The sequence below is a fragment of the Didymosphaeria variabile genome (genome assembly GCF_027946475.1).
Source record: "Didymosphaeria variabile strain IMI 356815 chromosome Unknown scaffold_1, whole genome shotgun sequence".
In the NCBI taxonomy this organism is placed as follows: domain Eukaryota; kingdom Fungi; phylum Ascomycota; class Dothideomycetes; order Pleosporales; family Didymosphaeriaceae; genus Didymosphaeria; species Didymosphaeria variabile.
In genome coordinates this window covers 3,659,473-3,684,528 of record NW_026611620.1, presented here as the reverse complement: position 1 = coordinate 3,684,528, position 25,056 = coordinate 3,659,473, and the positions used below count along the sequence as shown (strand labels likewise).

General features: G+C 55.0%; 7 protein-coding genes across 7 annotated transcripts; 4 read left to right on the top strand and 3 right to left on the bottom strand.

Moving 5' to 3' along the window:
- Positions 1-939: 939 nt before the first annotated feature.
- N0V89_001172 (uncharacterized protein) lies at positions 940-3,904 on the bottom strand (the record flags this gene model as incomplete). Its single annotated transcript, XM_056209986.1, has 3 exons — positions 940-1,481; positions 1,534-3,581; positions 3,900-3,904. 3 exons carry the CDS (start codon positions 3,902-3,904, stop codon positions 940-942), a joined length of 2,595 nt encoding a protein of 864 aa, XP_056076808.1.
- A 7,436-nt stretch (positions 3,905-11,340) lies between these two features.
- Positions 11,341-12,008, top strand: N0V89_001171 (uncharacterized protein; the record flags this gene model as incomplete). The annotated part of the gene is made up of 3 exons (XM_056209985.1): positions 11,341-11,382; positions 11,433-11,696; positions 11,805-12,008. 3 exons carry the CDS (start codon positions 11,341-11,343, stop codon positions 12,006-12,008), a joined length of 510 nt encoding a protein of 169 aa, XP_056076807.1.
- Positions 12,009-12,574: 566 nt separating this feature from the next.
- On the bottom strand, positions 12,575-14,701 carry N0V89_001170 (uncharacterized protein; the record flags this gene model as incomplete). The annotated part of the gene is made up of 1 exon (XM_056209984.1): positions 12,575-14,701. One exon carries the CDS (start codon positions 14,699-14,701, stop codon positions 12,575-12,577), a length of 2,127 nt encoding a protein of 708 aa, XP_056076806.1.
- Positions 14,702-15,172: 471 nt separating this feature from the next.
- Positions 15,173-18,394, top strand: N0V89_001169 (uncharacterized protein; the record flags this gene model as incomplete). The annotated part of the gene is made up of 1 exon (XM_056209983.1): positions 15,173-18,394. One exon carries the CDS (start codon positions 15,173-15,175, stop codon positions 18,392-18,394), a length of 3,222 nt encoding a protein of 1,073 aa, XP_056076805.1.
- A 1,633-nt stretch (positions 18,395-20,027) lies between these two features.
- N0V89_001168 (uncharacterized protein) lies at positions 20,028-21,398 on the top strand (the record flags this gene model as incomplete). The annotated part of the gene is made up of 1 exon (XM_056209982.1): positions 20,028-21,398. One exon carries the CDS (start codon positions 20,028-20,030, stop codon positions 21,396-21,398), a length of 1,371 nt encoding a protein of 456 aa, XP_056076804.1.
- Positions 21,399-21,863: 465 nt separating this feature from the next.
- N0V89_001167 (uncharacterized protein) lies at positions 21,864-23,530 on the bottom strand (the record flags this gene model as incomplete). Its single annotated transcript, XM_056209981.1, has 2 exons — positions 21,864-21,981; positions 22,035-23,530. 2 exons carry the CDS (start codon positions 23,528-23,530, stop codon positions 21,864-21,866), a joined length of 1,614 nt encoding a protein of 537 aa, XP_056076803.1.
- Positions 23,531-24,109: 579 nt separating this feature from the next.
- SOD2_1 (Superoxide dismutase [Mn], mitochondrial) lies at positions 24,110-24,856 on the top strand (the record flags this gene model as incomplete). The annotated part of the gene is made up of 2 exons (XM_056209980.1): positions 24,110-24,242; positions 24,294-24,856. The coding sequence occupies 2 exons, from the start codon at positions 24,110-24,112 to the stop codon at positions 24,854-24,856; spliced, it is 696 nt and encodes a 231-aa protein (XP_056076802.1).
- Positions 24,857-25,056: the final 200 nt, after the last annotated feature.

Here is a 25,056-nt window from a genome sequence, read left to right as displayed (position 1 = left end):
CTTCTACGGGTGCGCTGTAACCCTCTCAAGTCATACCAGGATACACTATCACATGCCAGCCACGAGATAGCGAGTTCGTCAGTCCCGAAATTTCACAGGCCAGAAACTAGTAAGGTTTCCAAGAACACTCTTGCTGCAAAAGCCTCTGTGTTGATCTAGGCTGACCTTGAAGGGTCGACTTGCACAGAACTTAGACCAGACTTATGTACCAAAATCCCTCCCCGTACCCAGTAATCCCTCACTCAAATCAAATTTGGGTACCTCGTCACGTTTCAGCCCAGTGATTACAAGCCACACTATCACACAAAATTCATGACTGGCAGCACTTCATGAACTATCGCTCGTGCGCCAGAAATCGACAGTCTGCTGGAAACCTGCTGCATACCCACCCTGTGTTGACCCAGGATGAGCTTTACGAGTCCCGCATTACGTCGAAACGCAGCCCAGTTTGACACGTAAACCTTTTTCCTCACATCCATCAATGCCTTGCTCGAGTCATACCCGGACACCCCGTCAAGGAACAGCCTAGACCACCCCATCATAGATCACTCGTTAGGACACCAGCATATCACAGATCAGAAGCACATAAATGGCGACATAACGTCATTTTTTTTTACTATGAAAAGCAAAACCATTTTTGCTTCCCCATCCCAGCATGCATGAAGAAGAGAGTTTCCTGTCTTCCACACTACACACCATAGAGAAGGGAAAGATAACAAGAAAACACACGCAAATGCCAGCTAGGCCCAAAGCCTGAGTCATTCTTCCACATGCCAGATCAGCAGACAGAGATAAACCACCTTCAAACCGGTGCCTCAGCACTGATGATGCCAGAATCAGTCCACATCGCATTCATTAAACAATAAAGAAAGAAAAAGTAAAGAAAAACAAAGAAAGAAGGGGAAACACACAGCTATGAAGAGACTTCAAGTGCCCAGACTACTGGGTGTTGGAATCGCTGTTCACACCAGCATTGGCACCACTTTTACCAGCACCGTTGTTACTGTTGCCAGCAGCATTGTTTGCTCCGGAAAAGTTAAGGCTTGCCATTGCAGCCATCACATCAGGATCGAAGCCAACGAAAGGAGCAGCTCCAGTCGCTGCAGAAGAGGAATAGCCGGCCTGCGCGTTGAAGGTGGTGCTATAGGCGCTAGCAGCCACAGCGTTCGACGCAGCATAGGGGTTACTGCCAGAAGTAGCGGAGTAACCGCCACGGAAAGATGTATTGCTCGACGCGTTGTTGAATGCCGGAGAGGTAGAGTAGGTAGAGGGTGGGTACCAAGCGCCTATGTTCATAGGGCTGCGGTTTGCGGCGGCATTGGGGTCGTAGCGGTTGAACATATCCGCACTCAGATACTGCTGGCCCCATTGCTGCATCTGGTACGGGTTCTGTACCGGGAAACCAGACAGCTGGTGCGAGAAAGGGCCGTAGTTCTGGCTGTCGAAGGTACCTTGCGGGTTGGTGGGGCGGCCACGGTTTCCTGAGAGATAGTGTTAGATGGCAAATGTCTTCAGGTCAGAGAATGCACCTACCGTACTGCTCGTTGGGACGGTACGAGTTATTTCCGAAGAGAGGACCGACGGATAGAGAGGCGTTGGGCGCATTGTTCGGAACGATAGCCCCGGGACCAATGGCAGACGGAGGCTTGATCTGCATACCCGCTGGGTTCACCACAGAGGCTGGATTGACCGCCGACATCCAGATGCGGATCTTGTAATGTTTGAAGAGATCCGTGACCAAGATTTTGAAGTCAACATATGACTCGGCGTAATAGAAGAACGAGATTTTGTGATGATCCCATTGAAACTCCGCGTCGAGTATCTCCATGGGAAGGTTGTGGTCCAAAGCTTTGTCGGTAGCCATACGCTTGGCGCGAGCCTCTTCGCCCTCCTTGTCGCGAAGCTGTAGGATCTCATGGGTCTGTGCCAGCCGACGGATCATACGCGGCTTGTTCTCGGGGTCTTGCTGAACGCCCATCCCAGTGAGTTGGGGACGGTTGCCACTCTTCGGGACCTCATGCGCGCGGAACAAAGCCCCAAGCATTGCGTTCTTGGTGGACGCGCCTGCAACGGAGTATTGCGAGAACATGACCAACCACCGGAAATGATCCTCATTCGCCTCGTTCTTTAAGCGCTTGGCCTCATCCATTGTCACGTCTGCGTGAGTGACTTGTCCGAGGTCGTGACCACGGTCACCTTCGACGATGACAAGGTCGCCGACGCGAACCTCCAGGCCCGTATTCTCATAGAGAAAGTAGATGTCCGAGCGCGAACACTTGAACTGAACGAGGTAAATGCGTCGACCCGGCCGACCGTAGCCCGTGGGATTAGCGTACGCGTTAGGTGGAGGAGGTGGGTGGGTTATGGCCGGCGCCGGATGGGCGGCTGAGATGGCCGAGGAGTTGATCGTACGAGCGGCAGGTCCGTAGCCACTGAAGTAGTCGAGCGTGTTCCACTTCGGGTCATTCTGGGCGGGAGGAAGAACCGGGAGAACGGTGTCGAGAGGGGATGCTTCTTCTTCTTCCTCCTCTTGTGTGTGGCTAAGAGTAGGCTGGGAGAAGTTCGACGAGAGGTTGGAGCCGTAGTGCGCGATGGAGTGGCGACGGCTCAAAGCATCTGTGTTGAAGCGCGGGACAGGGCTAGCCCAGCCATGGGGTTCGCTGCTCTGTGCCAGCTCGTCTGCCTGCGCCAGCGTGCCAACATGCTCGCTGTAGCGACGCATGAGCGGTATCATGCGGTTGTCGAAACTCGCCTCAGCAACGTCGTCGACATCGTTCTGCGTCATGCTTCGCATGCTGTGAGAGAGCCTGCGGGTTGGTGGGGCAATGATGGTGACCTGCTTGGTAACCATGGGTTTCGTCTGTCCGCGCGCTTCTTGCTGCCAATAGTCCGAGGGCAGAGGAATACCGTGCTGGGAGCCGTTGGATGAGTCAACCTCGTCGTTGTCGTCCTCGCGTAACTGGCCTAGGCCGACGGCTGATTCTGTGCCTGCAAGCAGGCTTGGTTTCGAAGGACGGTGGCGGAGAGCTGACCGCAAATGTGAGGCAGGATTGCCAATGTCACCCTGGCCGACACTATAGGATTGGGATCGGACAGATTTGCGGACGGTGTGCTGATTGAGGAGGAACCCCACAGTATCGTCAGTCTCTGAAGATGGCGCAGCACCGAACAACTTGTCACCGGGGCCTTGTGCAGACGTAGGCGAGGGCAGGACCTCTTTCATGCGATTGGATGAGGAAGCAACGGTAAAGCTGTTTGTATTCCAAACAGTCGGAGCTCTGGAGGGGCCATCCAATGAGAGGACCGGCGTCGTCGGCTGCGATCCCAATGAGACCGACGGCAGAGAGTTCTTGCGATTTGGTAGGTCCTGTGCCATCCATGAAGGACGGCGTGCAGTTGCAAACGGAGCGCCTGTGGGACGGGTCGGGGGAGGCGCGACGATCTCGTGATCATCGTCACTCGAAGCCAGCACGTCACTGTCTGGAGTTGGCCGACGCATCTGCAGTTTCGACTTGTCAAACGGAGAACCGCCGACGGTTAGATTGGTCTTATAAGGATTGGACGCCATCTTGTTGATCAGTCTGACCAGATTAGAGTGTGACAAAGACCTGAAGTGAAGGCGAAAAACGCATACCTTGTTGTTCTTGCGATCAGTAGGAATGGTCTCTATTTACGCCCACACCCTATTCACTGTGAGAGGTATAGGCCACACGCTATGTCCGTTTCGGCGAATGATAAGTAGATGTTAGTAAAAGGTAAAGGCTACCTAGTTCTATGTCGCTAAGTAATGTTCACCTATGAAGACGAAAAGTTAGCCTACGAATATAGACACTGAAGCTATAGCAGCCGAAACGCGCTAGGAACTCACGACGTGCTAAGGTAAAGGTGTAGTGAGAGACGTCATATGCACAATGCACACGCCCGTACAATATTGGCCGTTGATTGGCGCGGGTTGAGAAACCACAGCGTCGCAGCGTGTATGTAGCACGGCGAGGTTCTCATTTGTGAGGTAGACTTACAGAGTCTTGCGGTTTGAGCAGTATACTCTTGCCGTCTCAAGTCAGTGTTGAACAGAGCTGCCGTTATACAGATTTGCCGGTAGATGTCAATGAGTGTCTGGAACAGGAGCTGGTCTGAGTCAAGCCGGCTCCCGCTTGTTGTTGCAGTGATCTCGCGAGATCTGTATGTGACTCTGGGGGCTGAAGTCAGTGTGAGTTATCAAAGAGAAGCGGGGTAGGTGGAAGAGGGAAGGAGCGGTTGGTGCCACCGACACGCTCGGACGAGAGGAGTCGTCGTGTACTCGGAGCCTGTAAAGGACAGCGAGAGGAGTAGAAGGAGAGGTGAGCGACTGCAGGCTAATGGGAGCCGCTGTCTGGAGTAGAGGGGCTGATGCACTTACCTGAGCTAGTCTGGGCTTTGAGCTGCGCCCAAGGCTGGCGACGAGAAGGCGGTCTCTATGGCAGACGAGAGCTTGCGCGTAGATGAGCTCGCCAATGATAACGAGCTTGCTCTGCTGCAATAGGCGGTCTGATGTTGGAGGGAGGGTGTCACCTGGAGCTCAGCGGCCGTGAGCTGTAAAGCAGTGCAAGCCGTACTGGATGGTACCGGCGTGCCGCAAGAGCTGCAAGAGTACTTTTAGAGGCCGCGCTGCCAGTTGGAAGAGTGGGAGATTGTATCGAAGAAGGGGAAGTGCAAAAGCTTAGATAGATGAGGTAAGTTGTGGGTGGAGAGGAGAAGGTGGAGGGAGAGAGGAAGCTCTCCAAGGCGGGGTTTTATACACGTAGGCAGCGGTAGCGCGCAGACCCTCAGTGCGTTTGCTTCTCACTTGGGTGCTCCGGCCGTGCTTGCTCGTGATGGTCTGGGGGCAGATGCAGCGGTCTGCAGTAGGCTTTAGGAATTACTGTTGTTCATCGCATCTTAGCCAGGTATCACCGGAAGATTTATTCGAGTCAGAAACAGAATAGCTCTTGCTCGAGTGTTTGCGGATAGGAGATTGGCGAGTACGTGTTGCCTTGTGGATGGTTTGCATCGTGAGCTTTCAGGGCTTGGTCAACAGACCTGCCCCTTCTCACCCAACGCCGCCACACACCGCAACTCGCTCACGCCGAATCAGGAGGCTGCGACGCATCCTCGTGTTGCACAAGTGTGTCAATGTCAATTCCACATTGCAAACACTTCGCAGCAGGTTCGCCAACTCGCAGCCGGCCGCGACGACATTGCGTAGACTCGACCCGACTCTCGGCCTCGACCTTGTTCGCCCGAGTAGCGGCAGCAGCCCATCATCCACGAGCCTCCATTGCGAAGGGGGAGGAGCAAAAGGGGCACAAATAAGAAGAGACCTGAAAAGCGGAAGGGCCATTGAGACGAAGTAGAAGTGGGAGCATACCTTGTGTACAGGAACAGAAAATACCGTCGCGGTAGCAAAGTCGTAACAATCGAACCTTTCTATTGGATCACCGGGTGTTTATTCTGCTCTTCTGTCAACATCCATCCCTTACAAACACGACCTGCATCTCCACGGAGGGGGTCCCACGGGCGAGGCTTCTGGTGCGAAGGCTATGACCTGCTAGGCGGGGAGAACGGGAAACTGGACATACCCGACAGTCTATCTCGGTGACAAACGTACTTCTTGAAGACAATTTTTGTATCCAGAAAATAACTGACGCTACCAGTAAGCCTTGATTGCCATCCATTTGGAAAGAGCCGCTTGCTCGCGGGGATGACGGTACCTCAGAACGTAAACCAGAAACACCGAGCTCTTGATCCAGTCTATCCCTACTCTTAGAAATCGCGCAGAAGAATCGTGCAAAAAACAGACGGCCTATACTATGGCATCAGTCGTCGCATGGATGTATACAGGCCGGTCGTCTAGGTGGGAGCCTCAGAGAAGAAGAAATGTGGGGATGCGCCACGGTTCTACCAGCTGAGCTCGGCCTCGTAGTGTGCAAGCCAGTCGTCGGGCTAGAGTACGGGCGCCTACTGTAGCAAGCGCATCGTCGCCCTGAGCTCCGAGCGACTGATGGAGAGGCGGTAATGCTGGCGGCAGTGGTGGGACACAGGCACCGGAGGGGGTTCGAATTCCTGCCAGGGACGGTGGTTCGACACGGTTCAAACGCAGAAATCACCCGAATCCGTTGTCGAAGACACACAGCGGAGTCCTCTTGGTCAAGTGGGACGGGCGTCGAAGGCAACCAGCTTGTGATGGAGGAGGGGCAGACAGAAGGCTCCCAGCTGGACAAGTCAGAGGCCTCGAGACAGCGCGCGCATCACAGAGGTGGGAAGACCAGAACGCGCACTCCCAACGCCTTTGAGGCTTCCTGCAGGCAGGCGGCCGGGCCAAGGATCAGGGGCTTTGGGTGGCAGATGCGCAAAATGCGGAGACGACCAAACCAACTGCAGGCTAGCCCTTGTATAATTAGGGACGAACTGCTGCAAATTGTCTGCTGCCGTTCGGGGGTAGCGAGGCGAGCCAGGAAGGATGACAGCAAATCATCGGCCCCCTTCATGTGCGTTGTGACATGCTCCGTCCTCTTCGCCGTCTCCACCTCATCAAAATGCCGCCGCCGTGAGACTCGTGCCCTAGCGGCGGGCTGGGATGTGGGATGCACTGTGCTTTCACGCCCTAGGGTTTCGAGGCAGACCCCTCTTTTTTTCGTCTGGACTCGGTTGGGTCCGACGGCGACCGTGCCCCCAATCCATCCCTCCTTGAACGTCCAAGGCTTTCATGCACGCCATCCTACTTCGCTTCAAGCGCCATCGCAGCACCCCGCCCGGCCACTGTCATCAAGACGGGGTACGCCATCAGGAGACCCAGCTCACAGCGGACAATGGACATCACGCGCCCATCGACATGCTCGCACGAACCCCCTGGACCCTGGTAGCGTCCTCCAGGGCTGGTGACGAGGCACCGAAGCTACGTTCTTTGCGACTCTGGAACTCTCCATATGGGTTTCGTCGCGTCCGCTTGCAGAGGACTGTTGTTGACAGCTGTACCTGAAGCTAGGCCCGAACGCTGCTGCACGCGACGACCGAGGCAGCTGTTCGCACGTCTTCTCCCGAAGAACCCAGCCCGGCGTTCGCTGTCATGCACGAGAGGACTCCTTCCCATGTTGATCATTCGAGCTAGGAATGGTGCTGCTTGACCCCGCATTTTCATGCAAAGCTTGAGCTCCTCGTCCAAGCTTCTCGGGGAACACCAGCCATGCCACTAGGAGGTGCCAGCAGGCGAACCCTGTATGCACTATAGTTTCCGTTGTCTCCTTGCAGCGGATGCGGCAGGTCCGCATACGGGTCCGGCCAAGCTGTGGTCCAGACGTAGAAAGAGCAGGATGACTGTGGAAAGAATGTTTGGATCATTCTGGCTTCTCCGGGCTACCTCATTGAGCAGGCATTCTTGCGGATTCTTTGTCTTCCTTAGCCCAATGAGTACCATTCGGGGCTGTTCTTCGCTCTCTTTGAAGGGCTTCTTGCATCGAGATACGGGTCCTTGGCTTTTGTTTACGGAGGCCGATGTTCTGTGCCGCTTTGTTAGCCTTGGCTGCACATCGGCCCTCTTGTTGCGCTCTGCCATGGAAGTTCCTTCGGTACTTTCTGGGTATCTTTTTCGGTGCGTGCTGTGCTCCATCGCTGCTCTATTGCCGACCGCTTCGGTGACGGAGCTTTACTGAGCCTTGGTTGGGCCGATCAGCTTCTTCGTAGGAGGGACGCCGATCCGGTAGCGTGCTTGGGACCGAGAATGTTTCGAGCAAGAAGGCAGCAAAAGAGCTTGGATGCATTGACAACGGGTGCACGGTCAAGGCTCACGGTTCAATCGTTCGTGCCTAAAGTCGAGGGTCCTGTCATGTTATGCGCTGTGTGCTCAGGTGTTGTGCTGCCTTACCGGGGCAGAGGGTAGGGCTCGGGGCATTGGCATGGCAGTATATTTTCGCGTAGGCGCGATGGAGTTATCGTGCAGGTGCGGCGGAAGTTGAGGCAGCCGGGTGGGTGGGTGGTGATTGCAGTCGAGGCAGCAGGTACGCGCGGTGGCCAACGGAGACGGTGGGAGCTCAAAGCCTGTCACCCCAAACACCGCTGCGGGGGACATTTTCACTCACCTCAAAGAGGGGATCTTCGACTGCAAGGCATTCAGGGGTAATGAATATGTCTAGTCTCCCAGGGCATCACTTCAAGGTCAGAGGTAGGACATTTGGAACAGCATTATCACTTCCCCAGGGGTAGCTGCTCGCCATTTTCCTTCACCCCCGGGAACAAGGCTACGGGCTGCGATTTTCCATCACCTATGTTTAAAGGGTGAACATCAAACGCAGGCCTTCCCCTCCTGGCAGCCTTGTTCATCACTAAGGTGCTGGCCGTTTCCTGCTGGTCTTATCGGCCCTTTCCAGGTGTCCAAAATCAACTCATGGCGAGCAGGGTGTCGGGCTCTACCTCCACCGCGTGCTCAGCATCCCTAGTCATCACCTCCGAGGCTGACTGGGTCTGCGAGCTTTGTGTCTACAATAGACCCAACGATAGCACTTAGCAGGTCGGCCCTTCAACGCCCCTCGTCTTCTTTGTTTGCAGCAGAACGTTGCCGCCCCAATCCCCCTCTCCCCAACCTTCGACACACCGGCTTATCGTTTCCATCGCCGCAGCTTCGATGTCCACCAATTTGCGCCCGTCCATAGCGCCAGCATCGCTGCTGATTCTGTGCGCTCTGCTCACCCCTCCGTCTCCGCTTTACAATACGCCCGCAGCGGCGTCGACACCACGTTCGACACCACAGGCCTTTGCGCCTACCTCGTTATCCTCTCGGCGAGACGCTCCTACTTCACGCTCCATGACCGCCCAATTCGAAATGACCACCACACAAGCCTCTCTATACCCCTGGGGCGCCGTCAGAGAGATTTCGAGATTACCAATGTGCTTCCTAGGCGGGCGTCCACGCCCAGTTTCCTCCACCGAGACATTTAGTCGCCGCTCTGACCGAGACCTACCACCACAGAACACCTCCGATATTCCTCCCCACGAGCGAGCGCTGTCGGGATTGGTGATCATCAAACAACTGCCATGCATAGATGTTCCCCAAGAACACGCCCTCCTTATGCCTATAGCGACCTCTCGAGCGAAGCGCAAAAAGCGGTGGCTGCAAAGATGCTCAACAGCGCGAACATATGGAGCACCTTGCTCAAGAGTGTGCATGGTCTGAGCTTCCAATCCTTGCTGGATGATGGCGGACACGAACCTCGGAGCGTCCGGTAATCCCGAACACAATGAGTAGCTCAGAGACAGGTCGTCTTTGCGCAGACTGTATCTGCGAGCAGTGCAATTCGAACAGACATCATACACAAAGCGCAACATCTGTCCAGGCTCCTACGCGCCGTGCGCGCGTTGCCGTGCTTGAGTCACGAGAAGCATACCGCGTGGGCAGCCACGGTAAGGCAACACCTACTGACGCATCAATTGTAGGATTGTATGATTAAATTCGAATTTAGCGACACGGTAAGACAAGGCGCGTGGGTGTGATGATAATGCACAAGCAGCTGCTGAAATCTCGAAACAATACGTGCTGAACAATTTACATGGGCCGTCATGGATTTCGCAGTCAATTTTTCTGAAATAGCCACTTCGATCATACACCTGCCTCAGAAGAAATTTTTTTGCACAAACTTTTATTTGTGGAAGACCTGGTAAGACAGTGTATGAGCTAGCACTTGATACTGGCGACCAACTGGATGGGCAAACGGGATGTCCGCCACCTGGTACTGAAGAACATACCGACGAGACGTCTTCAGAGGACGGCCAGGGCAACATGCCAGCATCTGAGAAGCTAGGAAATCGGCAGGCAGCACGGCATATTGTCCGCTTGATCAGCTCAAGCGTCTTCACGGGCGCTTACATTGAGCAGGAACGAGTTCTCGAGTAGCGAAAGAGTTCGCTGCAAAGTCAATCCCTAGGCCCGCGTTACGCACCGAGTATACCTTCTGGCCAAAATTCACCGACTTCACGACACCTTCTCGAAGCCTTCGCAATGGCCCGAGAGGGTGAGTAACGTACCCATGGTACGACGTCGAAGAGAAACGCGCCGAAGATCCTCTTACTGCGGTAGGATGGGCCTGCGGCATCCCAGCTTCAAAAGTCGCTTAGACTGAGACTCTTGTCTTTGCAATACAGATACGGTTGGGACATTCCATAGTTGATCGGATATCGGGGGCTCACACAACTTGCTATGCTATCACCCCTCTGTGCTTAGAACGATATATTGAAGTGTATCGTCTACGTGCAAATCATATGCTAGCGCGACGTACATCGTTAATCCACAGCAATTCAAGTGCAACCCAGCCGACCTGTGACAACTACAAGATTCATTCATTTCCTACGACCCGTCGCTCTGTATCAATGGAGGGCGAACCACCATCACGTTCATGTCCGCAGACGAAGAACATGTGCAGCATGGAGAAAGCTTCATCATCCGTCTAGCCGTTCAAATTGATAGCTGCAAAGAGCGCACTCAGTCTCAGTACTGCACGATAAAAGACGATTCATGCATATGGGCACAGAGTCTCAAACAACACAGTGATCATGTAAACACACCATCGAACCCTGCTCACATCCATGACGATCCGCAGATCCGGGGGACGGCGCTCGCACAACAAGCTCATCAGCCACACACAGCAGTTGCCGTCAGGCTAGCCAGCCAGTCAGAGCCGCAGTGTCTAGACTCGTGAAGGGCAGAGGCGCGTTACGTAGTTGGCCCTCCACCCCTCCTCGGAAGAAGTGTGGATGGTTGATCCTTGCCGGGCTGTTGCATCACCGTCTTGTTGCCGAATCAACCGCCCGTCACTGCCACAGCTGCTGTAGTAACGCCATTTCAGCCAATCACCGCGCGCGCGAACATGGTCAGCCTGCGCATCCCATCTCTCTCGACGCATAAAACAACCAACGCATCTCTGCACCGAGTCTCCAACTGCACTCGCACCTGGGAAGTGTCCTATCTCGAACTCAAAGCAGTGGGTCTAGCGCCAGGTAAGTCCCGATCCAGCGCAACCGGTGGAGGCAGGCGGTTCGCTGGACCCTTTGGGCGGCGGTTGTGACGTAGGCGCAACCCTCGCGAGGCGATGACGATGAACCGCAACGAGCCGCGACGTCTGACATTGACGCACTCCATCCGCTGACTCTTATATTCTGCAGGCACACTCCGCTACGCCCAAGTACCGACACACAGCTCATCCACCTCTCCAGCATCCGCACCCGCCTTGTTCGCGTTCTGACAAGCCTGCCAGCCAGTTTCTTTGTTCGCGACCCATCGATACTCGAAGAGCATATATCCCAGCGACAAATTCTTCGCAATCCTAAACTGCAAAAATGGTGTCCAAGGCTTTGAACATTGGACTGCGGTCCTGGCAGGTTCGCATTCGCCTGTTCCCGTGTGATGCGCATTGATTTACCGTCAACAGTTCATCTGCTCCATCGTCATCATGGGCCTCGTCGGCAACATGATCGCCACAGCCTTCAAGGGCAACTCGGCGATGGTCAACTACGACATGTTCACGGCAACCTTTGGGCTGCTCTCCCTGCTATACCTCCTGCCAACGTCGTTCCTGGATGGTTATAGCATGCCCGTCGCCAACATGGCGCTTGACACGCTCAATGTCCTCTTCTGGTTCTGCGCTGCCGTCGCGACAGCCGCGTATCTGCATGTGCACAGCTGCAGCAACCGCGTAAGATTCATCCTATTATTGCTGCCTCTCCCCTCCGTTATCATGATGACAGAGAATGATCTTCCAACACCGGACCCACATTGTACGACACCGCGCTGACCAACTCAGGCCTACACCCTCTCCAACCACATTACCAACGGCAGCCCCAACACCGAGAAGCGCTGCCGCGAAGCCCAAGCTTCGACCGCCTTCTTCTGGTTCGGCTGGGCCGCCTGGGTTGCCTCCATGGTCTTCAGCGTCATCGGTGGCCGCTCCTCCGGAGCCAACCTACGCGGTGGCATTCGCCGCGGGCCCGCCATGAGCCAGGTCTAGGAGCCTTGGTGGTGCGGCAGCATTCAGAGCTCGGTGAATAGCTGGAACACGAGGACGGAAAGTAAGATAGGGTATCACTCCGATGCGCCGAGGGCGTAATGACTTGTCTTGATGACGAGCATGGTATATGATATCAGTGTCACATAGCTATGTATTGATCAACATGGACTGGAATGGATCGGATTGGGAGGCTCCTCGGATGGGCCATCTTCGGCTGCAACGTCAGTTCGATGGCTCGGTTTTGATATACCAGGTACATTGGGCCTTTTCGGTGTTTTATTGCTTTGAGCAACAATACTAATAATGAAATTACGTCAAACATGTAATACTTGGGCTCATTTATACACCGATTGATAAAATCCTGATTGTCGACAAGTGATCGTACAAGGGTGTGTATTTTAGCTATCTACCTTAAGCACGCAATGGGGTATATTCCGAATTAGCAAAAAGCTAGTAAGACGTATCTGCTCTGGGAAAAGAGCAAGGGAGCTTACCCTATGCTACTACCACCAGTATTCTTCCACGCCAAATCTGTGGTCTGTGTATTTGCTCCCCAAGGGTATTGCTCATCTTCCCTCTGCACGTTTCACTAGTTCCTCGTCCAAGCCCACCGGATCCCAACTACTTTTATCCTTCTTGTTCTGCGCAAAGATGTTGTCGCCCTTGAAGTGCACCACGACACCACCTGCCCCCGTAGCACTCGCTGCAATGCGGAAAAGCGCCATGCCAGTCGTCTCGTCTTTCTTCCGTAGCGGCATAAGCAGCAGATCCTGCTCCGCGCACCAGGAATCGACGTAGTCCTTGAACGAGACGTCTTCAGCCTCTTGTGGCGCTGGCTCAGGCTTCCTAATTCGGGAAGGTTGTGGTGTCTCAGGCACAGGAGCAACGCGTTCAGGTTCTACGTTGGGGAGTGGGAGGTCCTCCATGGTGGCGTCGTTGTCACCGTTGAGCTCCAGGAGGTCTAGGGCCGCGTTGATCAGATTGTACGCTTGTATCCAGTCGTTCTCTAGGTCGGCGATATACTCGCCCAGCGTCTCGTCTTTCCACCATTGCACCCAGGTGCCGATCTCGGCGTACTGCGCTTCCGCATAGCTGGACCATGAGTGTAGCACATTGTAGAAGTTGGGGAAAAAAGCCGAGTGCAGAAGTTCCGATATGACATGGGAAGAAAGCAGAGGTTTCCAGGTGACTACGGCAGACACAACGTCGAGCTTCTGGTCTGCGGGGTCAATCTCGAGACCTCGGAGGTGTTCTGCTAGTCGTGGGAGGAGGTGCTTAACAAGCATCTGATTCACAGGGCCAGGAAAGGCTTTCTTCCAGAGTTGTATGCCTGGTATGACGCCCTTGTGTATCGGCCAGATCTCCAACACGGTGCGGAGTTTGCCCTTGCACGCTGTGAAGATGTCCGGGTAATATGGTAGGAAGTCAAAAATCCACTGAGGGAGTGGCGTTTCTCTATGTTTGATAGCTTTGCGAACATTCCAAGAGTCTATCGCAGCAGAGCACCGGAGCTTGATCTGCTTGGTTATCCTGGCCTTGATAAAGGAGGGCAGGACAGGGAACCAAATGTCGATAGTCCGAAGAAATGAGGATGCAGATGGTGAATCAGGCTGGAACCCGTGCACCATGGCAGTCTGAAGATGTGAGAACCATGACAACATCAACGTTTCGTAAGGGGTTGTAGATCGGCGACTGATTGGCTCGGTCCGAGGGTAAGTGGGTGCCAGGACGATACGACCAACCTCGTGCGAGGGGATGGTGGACTTCCCTGAAGATGAATCGATCATGCTAAGGTTTTCCAAGCTCAATGCAAGATCCTCAAGAGTGTCCGTGGCTGGATCCCAGCCTACAATGCGTCTTTCGAACGTGGGTCTTATCGCCGCAATAGCTTCCTTCTCAAAGTTGCGCGAGGGATAAGCCTTGCGCAGGTTCTTCAACCCTTCGATCAAATCCGGCCATTCCTTCGCAGGGAGCTCTCCCATCCGTGAGCGGATATCGGCTAGCTCTGAGACATCGCGTTCGAGGGCTTTCAGCTCGACCTCCAGGCGCTCACTCTCCAGGTCGATGTTCTGAGCATCCGACTCCACAGCTTCAGCTGCATCCGCAAATGCAGCCAGTTCCCGTTGTACTTTTCCAGTGAGGCTAGTTTGGAATATGGGTTGCTCGCCGCGGAGGCTGAGAGACGATGTCTTGACTTGCGTTCCGGTCGCATCGACGATGCTTTGAAGTTGGCGCGGCACTTCGAAGCCGGCAGCCTTCAGATCGTAGATCGTCTTCTTCGGTCGCGGCGTCGAGCTCGGTGTCGACGTGCCCGTGCCCGTGCCCATGCTACCAGCGACCTTCCTCCTCTTGCGCCGCTGGCGCTCTTCCTCGCTCGAGTCAATGTAGACTTCTCCCTTTTCCTCCGCGTCCCTTTTCGCCCTCCGCTTAGCTTCCTTCTTCTGTTGTTCGCTCAATTCGCTGACGGCGCCGACGCCTCCTTTGGTGTTGCGCAGCTTGACCTCAATGGGGGCTGCTATGCCGTCTCCTGACGCCCCCAAACCTTCGCCCTTCTTCCAGCCCATTTTGCCCATGAGCTTGGCTCCAAGGCCAGAGAAGTGGCCTTCAGCGCCATTGTTCTCAGGCTTCTTCTTCGTTTGGCGGAAGCTCTGTCTGAAAGATCGTTTCTTCGGTTGTTGCTCCTCCTCCTCCATCTTGGTCGTAATATTGAGGGCTGCGGAGAGGCGCGTACCGTTTTCAGGATCGACCTCGGCCAGTAGACTGGGTATTTTGGTTGCTAGTCAACACGGGGAAAGCGTGGTGATTGTAGACGGTGTTCGGCGAATACGCGCGTCTCTTGGAGGTTCGCCTCAGGTCTGCTTCCTTATCACGGTTGACGGTGCATCGGCGCAAGGTTTCGATAGAGGAGTAGGCGCGATTAGATGTGCGCAACCAGCCAGGCAGTCAAGCGTAGTGAAAGTCACGTTTCGAAGGCATCAATCGCGAAATGGTGGAGAGATTGCGCTAGTGAAAACGATGCCAAGGCTCGGAAGGAAGACCGGGGACCCTAGCAACTTGATAGCCATCCTATTCTTGGATCATATCAATGTTACTATTGAGCATCAACATTCCCCTTTCACGCGACACTGTACACATTGGGCGGGTTTCCGCCTATTGGAAAAGCCATGGCCACCTCCCCGTCCGCGCTGGCGCATCCATCTCGCGCCGCTGATAGCAGCACCTCGCCAGATCTCCAGCATCCGACGCCCGACCTGCAGTCACTCCAGGGGGCCTACATTGGAAACATCGAACGCCTAGAGGAGCACGCGGAACGTATGAGTGAAAAGGGCTCTGACCTTGGGGAAGAGATACGGAAATTGCAGCTCGAGCAGAAATTGTCCGATAGCCGCCGATCATCCCTCCTATCCGCCTCTGTGGCTGAGGAGCCCATACGACACGTTGATACGAGGAGCCGCGGTGCCTCCACCAGCTCTTTCACCAACTCGATCGTGGACCTGAACGGTGCAGCGCGTTGGGGTGGATATTCACCCGGAGGTTACCTAGCTTCTCCTACGGGATCGCTGCATTCCAGCACCTCGCAACCCACAGCACTGCAGCGCCAGCGATCCAACTCGAAAGCCTCCCGACTAGACCAGATCATGCGAGTGGACGAGGAAGAGGAGACGATGGAAAAAATCGAAGAACATCCAGGCTCGCCGCCTCTGCAGCGACACGACAGCGAATCGCAGTACAGTGCATCGCACCGCGAACAATCACCGCCGCTCACACGACCCCGTTCCGTCTCGTCCTTCACACGACAGTACAACGAAATGGCACAGGAACTCAAGCAAGAGCTCCGTAATAGCGTCATCCTCGCTGATACCTACGAACAGCAACAGACTGAGCCGGGAGCTTCATACTACGAACACCCAGACCTTCCCGATCGACCTCCTACGGCAGCTTCGACGGATACCACCCATAAACTGCGTACATTATGGCAGGACTTTGATGGTACACACTGTCCGGATACCGTACCTGAAGAGGAGCCTTTACCTTCTCAGGGCAATGGGAGTCGAGATTCATCTATGCTGAAGTCAGCACCGTCGCCTCCGCCTCAAGGGGCACCACCCCCTGATAATAACATGGTTTATTACCCGGCACCTGTTCCGCGAATGCTCAATCTACCTCAACGGTTATCTAAAGTTCCGAACGCGAATGTACAAGCCAGGCGACGCACCCAACTCTTAGAGTCGATGCAAAGTGAGAACCGAAAGTCTGCCCCGTGGCTTTCTGAGATGGGTGCATCACCCACATCACCCAAGACGAACAGGAAAAGTAAGAACTTAGCTAATATGCCACCTCAGCTCAGGGCGAGCGCCTACTTTGATGCACCTGCACCCGCACAAGAGTTCGAAGTGAAAGGCGAATCTGCCCAGGATACGCTGAACAATATACTTGAAGCGTCTGCGCACGCTCCAGTATCCGCTTTCACAGATCATCCATATGCAGGGCATGTGGGAGACGAGATCTACGGGCAGGAAAAGAGAAAGCACAAACGGACAGGCTCGAAAGCGAACGAGCTTGACAAGCTTGAGTCACGCAAGAGTCGAAGTTCTTTGAATCTGCTAGACACGCGGCGGAACTCGAGTGGCGATGCCCTGAACAAACTTAAGAAACACAATAGTTCAGCGGATCTCAATCTACTGACCGTGCGTGCTACAGAGAGTCGAATGAGTTTGGGCGACGAGCTTGAGAACCACGACCCTGATGCTAGAGGACCAGACCCGGAGGATGAACATGCGGTACACTCTGTCGATGGTGATCATGAACACGCCGTGGATGACGAAGATGGGGAAGAAGGAGAAGAAGAACCGGAAGAGCAGTTCTTTGTTGCACCGACGACCCTACTTGCTGAGCTTCAAATGCGCAAAGCTCAACAAAAGACACGTAATCTCACAGCGGCGACAGCTTTTCCGAACGGCATGCACGCTACTTTGCTAGAGCTTGACGCCGTTGCCGAGATTGAGAAAAAGAAGCGACTGAAAAAGAAGGTTAACCTGGCTTGGGAGGCGCAAGCTCCGGCGGACGAAGACGCAGATTCGGACGACGATGTTCCTCTCGGAATGTTGTATCCAGGACGTGAGGGCCTCGTCAATAAACGTCATGGTGCACCTGCAAAAGACGATTGGGACCGACCGCTAGGCTTGATGGCACAGCGTGAGATAGAAAACGCCGAGCCTCTCAACCAGCGGCGTACTCGGCTTTTTGGCAACAACAGAAACACAAAGCTCATGGATCCAGCGAAACGTAACACGACATTCACAGAGCTCAACGGACCCAGCCAACAGCATCTTGCCGTGCCAACTTCCACAACGCCTCAGCCAGAATCGGAAGAGGATGAAGGCGAGACTCTTGCACAGCGCATACGCCGCATGAAGGATCAACAAGCTCTCGATGAGGCTGTTGTCGACGTACGAAAGAGTACCGTGAGCAACGATTTTGCCACCGAGTTGATGAGCCAGTTCGGCTTTGGTGAAGAGGAGAAGCCAAAAACCGCCGCATCTCCCGCGAACGACGGTGAAGAAGAGACATTGGGTCAACGACGAGCGCGTCTGCAAGCCGAAGCCCTCGCAAGAGGTGACGCCAATCCACACGGCACTCGCCCTCCTCTCCGAGCCTCGATGTCTATGGCTGACGTACTCGGCGCGCACCCCATCGATCCGAACAACTCGGCGCGCAAGGTCTCAGACGAGCAACTCCTCTCTTCTCTCCCGCAGGGCAGCCTGCTTCACCAAAACGCAGTTAAGCAGGAGCGTCGCCGCGTCTCTCGAATGGACATGAATCAGCGTAGCTCCACGTACAACCTCGAGCAGCCACTACTTGGCGAAGGCGTTGGCAGAGCATCCGAGGACCAGCCCCTCGGCGCAAAGATTCAGGCTTACAAGGACAGGATGGCAGGCGCTGGAGTCGCAACGCCCATGACCGCGCCCGCACTGTCTGGTATTCCCATGATGAACCCTTCTATGTCCTCAGTGAATCTGCTCGGCGCTGGCGGGCAGCGCAACTCGTACTTCCCGCAGGCGCCACCGCAGCAGCCGATGATGGGTATGAACGGGTATGGGATGATGCCGCAGCAGATGATGGGCATGCAGATGAACATGATGGGTGTGCCTATGAACGGCATGCAAGGCATGGGCTATCCGCAAGTTGGCCCAATGGGCATGCCCGGTATGAGGCAGTCGTCCATGATCAACCTCCCGAGCATGTCCATGGGTGGGATGAACATGGGGGTAATGCAGCCGGGGATGGGCATGCCGCCGAACATGGGGACTATCATGATGGAGCCACCTATGGATCCTAGGCAGAGGGATGCTATTGATCGGTGGAGGTCCGCGGTTATGCACTGATACTTTTTCTTGTTTGACTTTGGTATGGTCGCTGCATTTAGCGTTTTGATTTTTGACATGGGCATAGCATCGCGTGGCGCTTCTACATGGTACGCATATGGTATGGAACGGTAATGGGCATGTGTACTAGGGATCACGGTAATGCTAGAGCACCTTGGAGCGTAACGTATAGCGTTGTAGTAATGTTCCAAAAGCTATTGGGCCATCTCACGAATTCTGGAGTCTTCAACTGTGGTCTATTCCAATCGCATGTGAGAGATTGCAGCGACATTATCTTCTCATGATCACTTGGCATGGCCCTGGACGGAAGGATCCTCGACAATGTCAATAAGCCAAAAGGGGAATAAGGAAGCAACAAAGGACATTGCGAATGGAGTGCAGATGTTCTCGCAAGGTTCAATGGAATCCTCGTTGGGACAAGCAGGAGGGTGCAGGGATCACAGCATTGGCTACTCGTCGTCTCCATGTTCCTCTCACACATAGCCAAATTGACATTGCTCAGCAAGCACATGCTCCTCAGTCACGATTGACGCAACGAGTCAGTTCTCGCAAGGTCCGTCACCCTTCGCAGCATGCTACCTATATCATTCGTTCCGACTCGACAGTCCACAGGTCAGGCACACGGACCCGTCTCCATCATCAACCAATATTGACTCTCTGCCAGCGCCTTCCGCCGAGGCTACTTCAAGACTATGCCCATCTAGCCACTGGCGATAGCGTGCCCGTGATGATCCATGCATTAGTGGGCCCCCACACGGTGCATGAACCTGCAGCATACTTTGGTACTGTCTGCTCTTAACGTGACTTGCCAGGTGTGACGAGCCTCACCCTAGATTGCGACCGGAGGCCCGACAACGCAGGCGGCCTGGAAGCCCGAGTCAGCATAATCACGTCCGAGCATCCTCTCAGGTGCCGTGCAAGGGCTGGTGGCTTGGGGATGGAGGCTTGATTGGCAATGGCGGCGCCAGAGGAAACACGGCACCGACGAGTAGGATCGTGGGGAGAAAGCTGCAGGGTTCCGTTCGCATAAGAAAGGAAGGGAGGGGCAAGTTCCGCTCTGTGCTGTCTCGGCTGGCTCGCGTAGATGCGCTTGTGGCGAATCATGCGTCCGACACGGTCCCCCGTCTTGGCGTCTTGTTTCTGGCGGGAGAGCGTTTCGTGGGCGGAAACACTGTGTTTCTCCCATCTTGACAGCGCAATTGCTGCGCTCCACGTCGCTATCCTGCGTCTCGGAAGTCTTTCAATGGCAGCTGGGCACCGACCGCGTGGCCAGACGGCTCGCCAATTCAGACCTTGTTCCTCGGTGGGTTCGACGCGCATGAGCTGTCCCCGCCCGGCGCTTACAAGGGTGCAGTGAATGGTCGCGCAACCAAACACTCGTCCAATCAGCGCCAGAACCTCGCGTCCCCAGCCATCACACCCCTCCCCTCGCAGCGACCCATCCACCCATAGAGGAGATATACATACAGCCGTCCGCACACCTTAGCAGGCACCATGTCAAAAGCTGTTACACTCTGCATTTCACCCGGCCCCTCTTGTGTGTCGCAGATCAGCACATTTGCGGCACACCTCACCCTCCCCTCACCCGCCTTAAGGGTCGACTCTCAGGGCTGGGACAGGAGTTAAAACGACGATGCGGCGGGCTTTTCTCCCGCCTGCACTTCTGCTTCTGCTTGTTGACTTTGTACACGCCGCTCCTTACGACTTTCTTGACAACTATCGCGACCCTGCGCCTTCGCCACAGGACGGACCCCCAGCTTCGGCAAACGCTACTAGAGACAGAAATCTACTACCTGCGCAGATCTGCGGCATAGTCGGTGCCTACGCCGTCACTGTTCTCATCTGGGGTATACTACTTGTCACCGTCGGTAGAAAAATGAGGAGGAGAACAGAGAACTCGCCCAAGACGCTCGAGCTGGAGCTCGTCACCAAGCGCCCTTCCCTCCGGAGCCCTACCTCGCCCATTGGCTCTGCGAGGAGCGTGTCTAGCTGGCGAAAGATCTTCAGGAAGGAGAAGGATATCGAAAATGGAGATGTCCCTGAAAGCCCCATCGCGATAAGTCCCGTGATACACAGCCCGGGCTCGTTCGACCAAAGGATCATCGACGAGAATAAGGCACGCGCACAGGCTGAGATGGAGCGTCTATATGCCGCCGTCATGGACCACGACAGGAAGAAGTCGATTGCCTCGCAAGCCAGTCTCGACTCCAACGAGCCGCAAGCACACTCTCCTCGTCGCCCCTCAGCGATAAACACCAACATGACATCGCACTCAAACCCCTCCTCACCTGTGAAGGCAATCTACCCCCCAGGCTATTCGAATGGCCCGCCTACCGCTCCTTTACCACGCGAACGTCCCACCTCACAGCGAAGCGTGCTTTCTAAGAAGTCGACTTCGTCCAGCAAGCGCGGCTTCAACCTCAAGAACCTCCGGATCTCAGGCCCCATCCAGAAATACCCTGGCGAATCCGGCGACGAAGAACGCACTCCCCTCTCCCCACGCTACTACCACAACCCCGGCGCACCACCCTCACCCCCAACACAGCAAAACTCTCCCACCACACCCGCCGACCTCGAGGAAGCCTACGAACACCTCGACACCGTACAACCCCTTCCGCGCCCCGCGCCACAGCGCCACAACTCTTCTAACGCACCTTCACCCACTACTAGGGGACCAAACCCCACCCTCACACTCTCCAAATCCGCAACATCATCGCAAAACGAGCTTCCCCTACGCGGCTATGCGGAGCCACTCAAGTCGCCCTCGCTGCGCACGACAGTGCTTAACAGGCGCGCCGAGCATCTGGGCATGAACACGCCCAAGACAGGCGTGCCGTACACCCCGTACAGTCCGTATATGCCCTTTACACCCGTGACGCCCGTGACGCCGCATCTGGTGACGAAGAAGGAGCGCAAGATGGCGAAGAAGTGGGATGGGCGGAAGCAGGCTGACCGGGGGGATTTGGTGCAGAGTCCCAAGGAGATTTTTGGGGATGCGTGGTGATTATCTTCTAACATTATACATACTTATCCGGAGAGGAGGGGTGGGGAAGGTGACCTTGCGCAGTTGTTGATAAGATGACGACGATTATGACCTTTATACCATTTTGTGCCTTGTAATTGAGCTGGTTTCGGATTGGATTGTACATTGGTTCGCTTTCGATAGCATGGGATGGGTGGATCGAAACGCGTTCATCTTCGCTTCGAGCGTTGACGATTTAGTCAAACAAGCCATGACCTATCTCAACGCACAAAACGTTCGTGATGATTGGAGAACATCTGCAGCCGTGTGATGAGCGTTCGTCGCTCCAGGACTCGGCTCACTTTGAGCTAGACGAATCGTCTTCTCGTGCCGACCCTGACATGTCTCCAAACCCTATCGTGCAGCCCATGGCGGCCTTGACAAGTCGATCCCTTATACCGGATTGAGCATACCCCCGAATATTGTGCTCTCAGACACCGCAGTCTCCTAGAGGTACGGCCCCTCCCAAGCGTCCCTCTTGATCTTCATCAGATTGCTCTGCTTATGCGGGAAGCTAATCTCTCTTTCCTTATAGAAGCCCACATCCATCAGATATTGTGCAAGCCTTTCTTTGATTAGCACTCCGTTTCCATACATCAGATGGCCGCGTTTACTCACTTCTCATTATCAACCCTTGGCTCCAACACCACACTCTCGGTCCGCAAATCCGCCAAAAAGCAAAAATGCACCAATGCACTCAACCACACCCTCACCCGCTGCGGCCCCCGGAACTCCTGCTCCCCAACGAGGCAATGAATCCCCCGGTCGTAATTTCCCACGTTCTCCAGGTAGCGCCCCAGCCTGTCCTCTTTGACCCAGTATATCTCGAAGTAGCCAAACGGCCGGCCGTCCCAGCATCCGATTACAGGGAAGGAATGTTTCGAATTGAGACCGGCTTGGAGGAACTTTAGTTGGTGCTCTTCTCGTCCCGATTCACCCCAGAAGTAGGATACGCGTGGGTCGTTCATCCACTTGTGGAGGTACTCTGGGTCGGAGAGGTTGAGGTTCAGGGAGGAAACCGTGGGGAGGTGGGAGTCGGATACAGGGAGGGGAGTGCTACGATGCGGTGTCGGTGTGTGACTCGCAACTGGTCCGCGATGTCTCAGTGCTTTGTTGGATACCGAGGCGACACGGAAGGAGAGGTACTGCGCTACGCTGGGTATGTATCGAGTGTAGAAAATCTCACCCTGCCTAGGGGGTTTCGGCCTTATCGGATGACGTACGTTGTCTGTGAAGACGTATTGTGGTGGTGGTGGCGGGTAGTACGTTGGTAGATGGGACGTCGAATGGAAAGGGCCTGAGCCTGCGCCTGAGGGTGACCAAAGGCCTTGAGAGACGGCCTCGAGCTGGACTTCTTTTCTTTCGCCGTCTGCGCCGAGGACGGGACTCCCGGGCCGTGATGGATAGGGCGAGCCAGTTGGGAAGGGCGATTGTGCCATAGGCGAGAGCGTGAAGAGGTAGATGCGGGGATCTAGCTGCCAGAACGACCGGCGGCTGACGAACATGCGTGTCCATCCCTCGGGGCTACCCTCCTCTTGCGGGAGGCCTACACTGCTATCTTCGCTTGCTATGAGGCCCATACGCTCGAGCTTGGGGAGCACGACTTTACCCTTGAAGATGCCCTCTCTATTAATGTTGATGCGCCATTCGCCCTCTGGCCTTCCTGGTTCAGGTGTATTTATTGATTCCTTCGTCGTAACATGTAGGCTCGGTTCTGGCTGATGGAAGTACCAGTACAAGGTTGCCCACAGCATCATTGCCATTTGGCGCGTCGGGGACGTAGGGGGTTTGAATTCGCTACTCGAGGGATTTGATATCGACGAGATGTAAAGATGGTCCTTGTGCAACGTAGGCTTCTTGTATCGGTGTACCCGTCTTGGGATTGCGCGCGTGTCGTCGTCAGGGCTGTCATCGTTCTGCTCGTCCTCGCCAGGGTCTTCGTCCTCGGTGTTCAAGACGACTGTCCAGCCAGGTGGAAACGGTGAATGGTGGTTTGTTAGATCGTTGCTCTTGAAGAACAATCCACCGAATACAGGCGTTATGCTAAGATTCTGGCCGTTGGGTAGGTGGACACTTGCGCCTGGGGCAGAATTCCAGGAATTTCTGTAAGCCATTGCGGGGTACACTTGAACGAAGGAAGAAGGTAGAATATTCGAGAGCCTGTATTAGTAGCACGTCAATGCTTGAAAGTGTTTGTCGATCCGTATCTGAGCCATGTAAGGATCAGGTTACATGGCGTGAGTACGCATGCACAGGCACAACGGTTCGTGAAGCAAAGCCAACAAGGCACGAGACAGACAAACTGACGTCTGACGTGGTGTAGTCGAGGGTCCGCGCCCGCTTACCGGACTGCGGGGCGCCAGCAGGGGCAGCCACCATCCATCGTCGATATACCAGACTCTTAACGCTCCACCGAGTGCATCGTCCGATTAACTACTCCCGAGGTGACAATAGCAACTCTCTGATAGGCTTCCACGTGCGCGTTGCGTTTCTCGTGCGCGACTGCTGTGTGATTGGCTGGCGCACGTGCGCGAACCTTCGGGAGCTCGGGCTCTCACAATGACGAAAGTGTTGTGATTATCTTAGCGGATGAGGCCAGAGCTCCACCCGAGCTCTTCTTCAACGTCGCAGACACACTCCGTTCCTCCATCGCCTCAATTGACAACCTGCCATCGATCAATTGACTTTACAAGATGAACTCGACACTCCTCCGCACCACCGCCGTCCGCTCGGCCCTGCGCGCCGCAGTTCCTTCCACACCCGCCCGCGCTGGCATCGCTGGCACCACCTTCGTGCGCGGAAAGGCTACGCTGCCGGATCTGCCGTGTACGTCTTGTCCCTCAATCGCTCGCAAGCCAAGCTAATACTCTGACTCAGATGACTACGGTGCCCTCGAGCCCGCCATCAGCGGCAAGATCATGGAGCTCCACCACAAGAATCACCACAACACCTACGTAACCTCCTTCAACAACTTCAGCGAGCAGATCGCCGAAGCCAAGCAGAAGAACGACATCGCCGCCCAGATCGCTCTCCAACCCCTCATCAACTTCCACGGCGGCGGCCACATCAACCACACCCTCTTCTGGGAGAACCTCGCGCCCACGTCCCAGGGCGGCGGCGAGCCCCCAACCGGCGCCCTCGCCTCGGCCATCAACGACTCTTATGGCAGCCTTGATGCGTTCAAGGAGAAATTCAACACTGCGCTTGCGGGCATTCAGGGTAGCGGATGGGCGTGGTTGGTCCAGGATACGCAGACGGGCAAGGTGGGGATTAAGACGTATGCGAACCAGGACCCGGTTGTTGGTCAGTTCCGCCCCATCTTGGGCGTGGATGCCTGGGAGCACGCGTACTACCTGCAGTACCAGAACCGTAAGGCCGAGTACTTCAAGGCTATTTGGGATGTCATCAACTGGAAGGCGGCGGAGAAGCGTCTCAAGTAGATGCCGGGTAGAATGTAGCATAATGTAAGCGAGCTGTCAACGCAAATTGGAATCACAAGCTATCACGCTATGCGTACTTGGTATACAAAGCCTTTGAGGGGCATTTATTAACCGAAACAATAGTATCAGACCCAGCCATGCCAAACACCTCAAAACCATGCAGTACACAACGCCTATGCAACCCAAAAATTTCTGCTGGA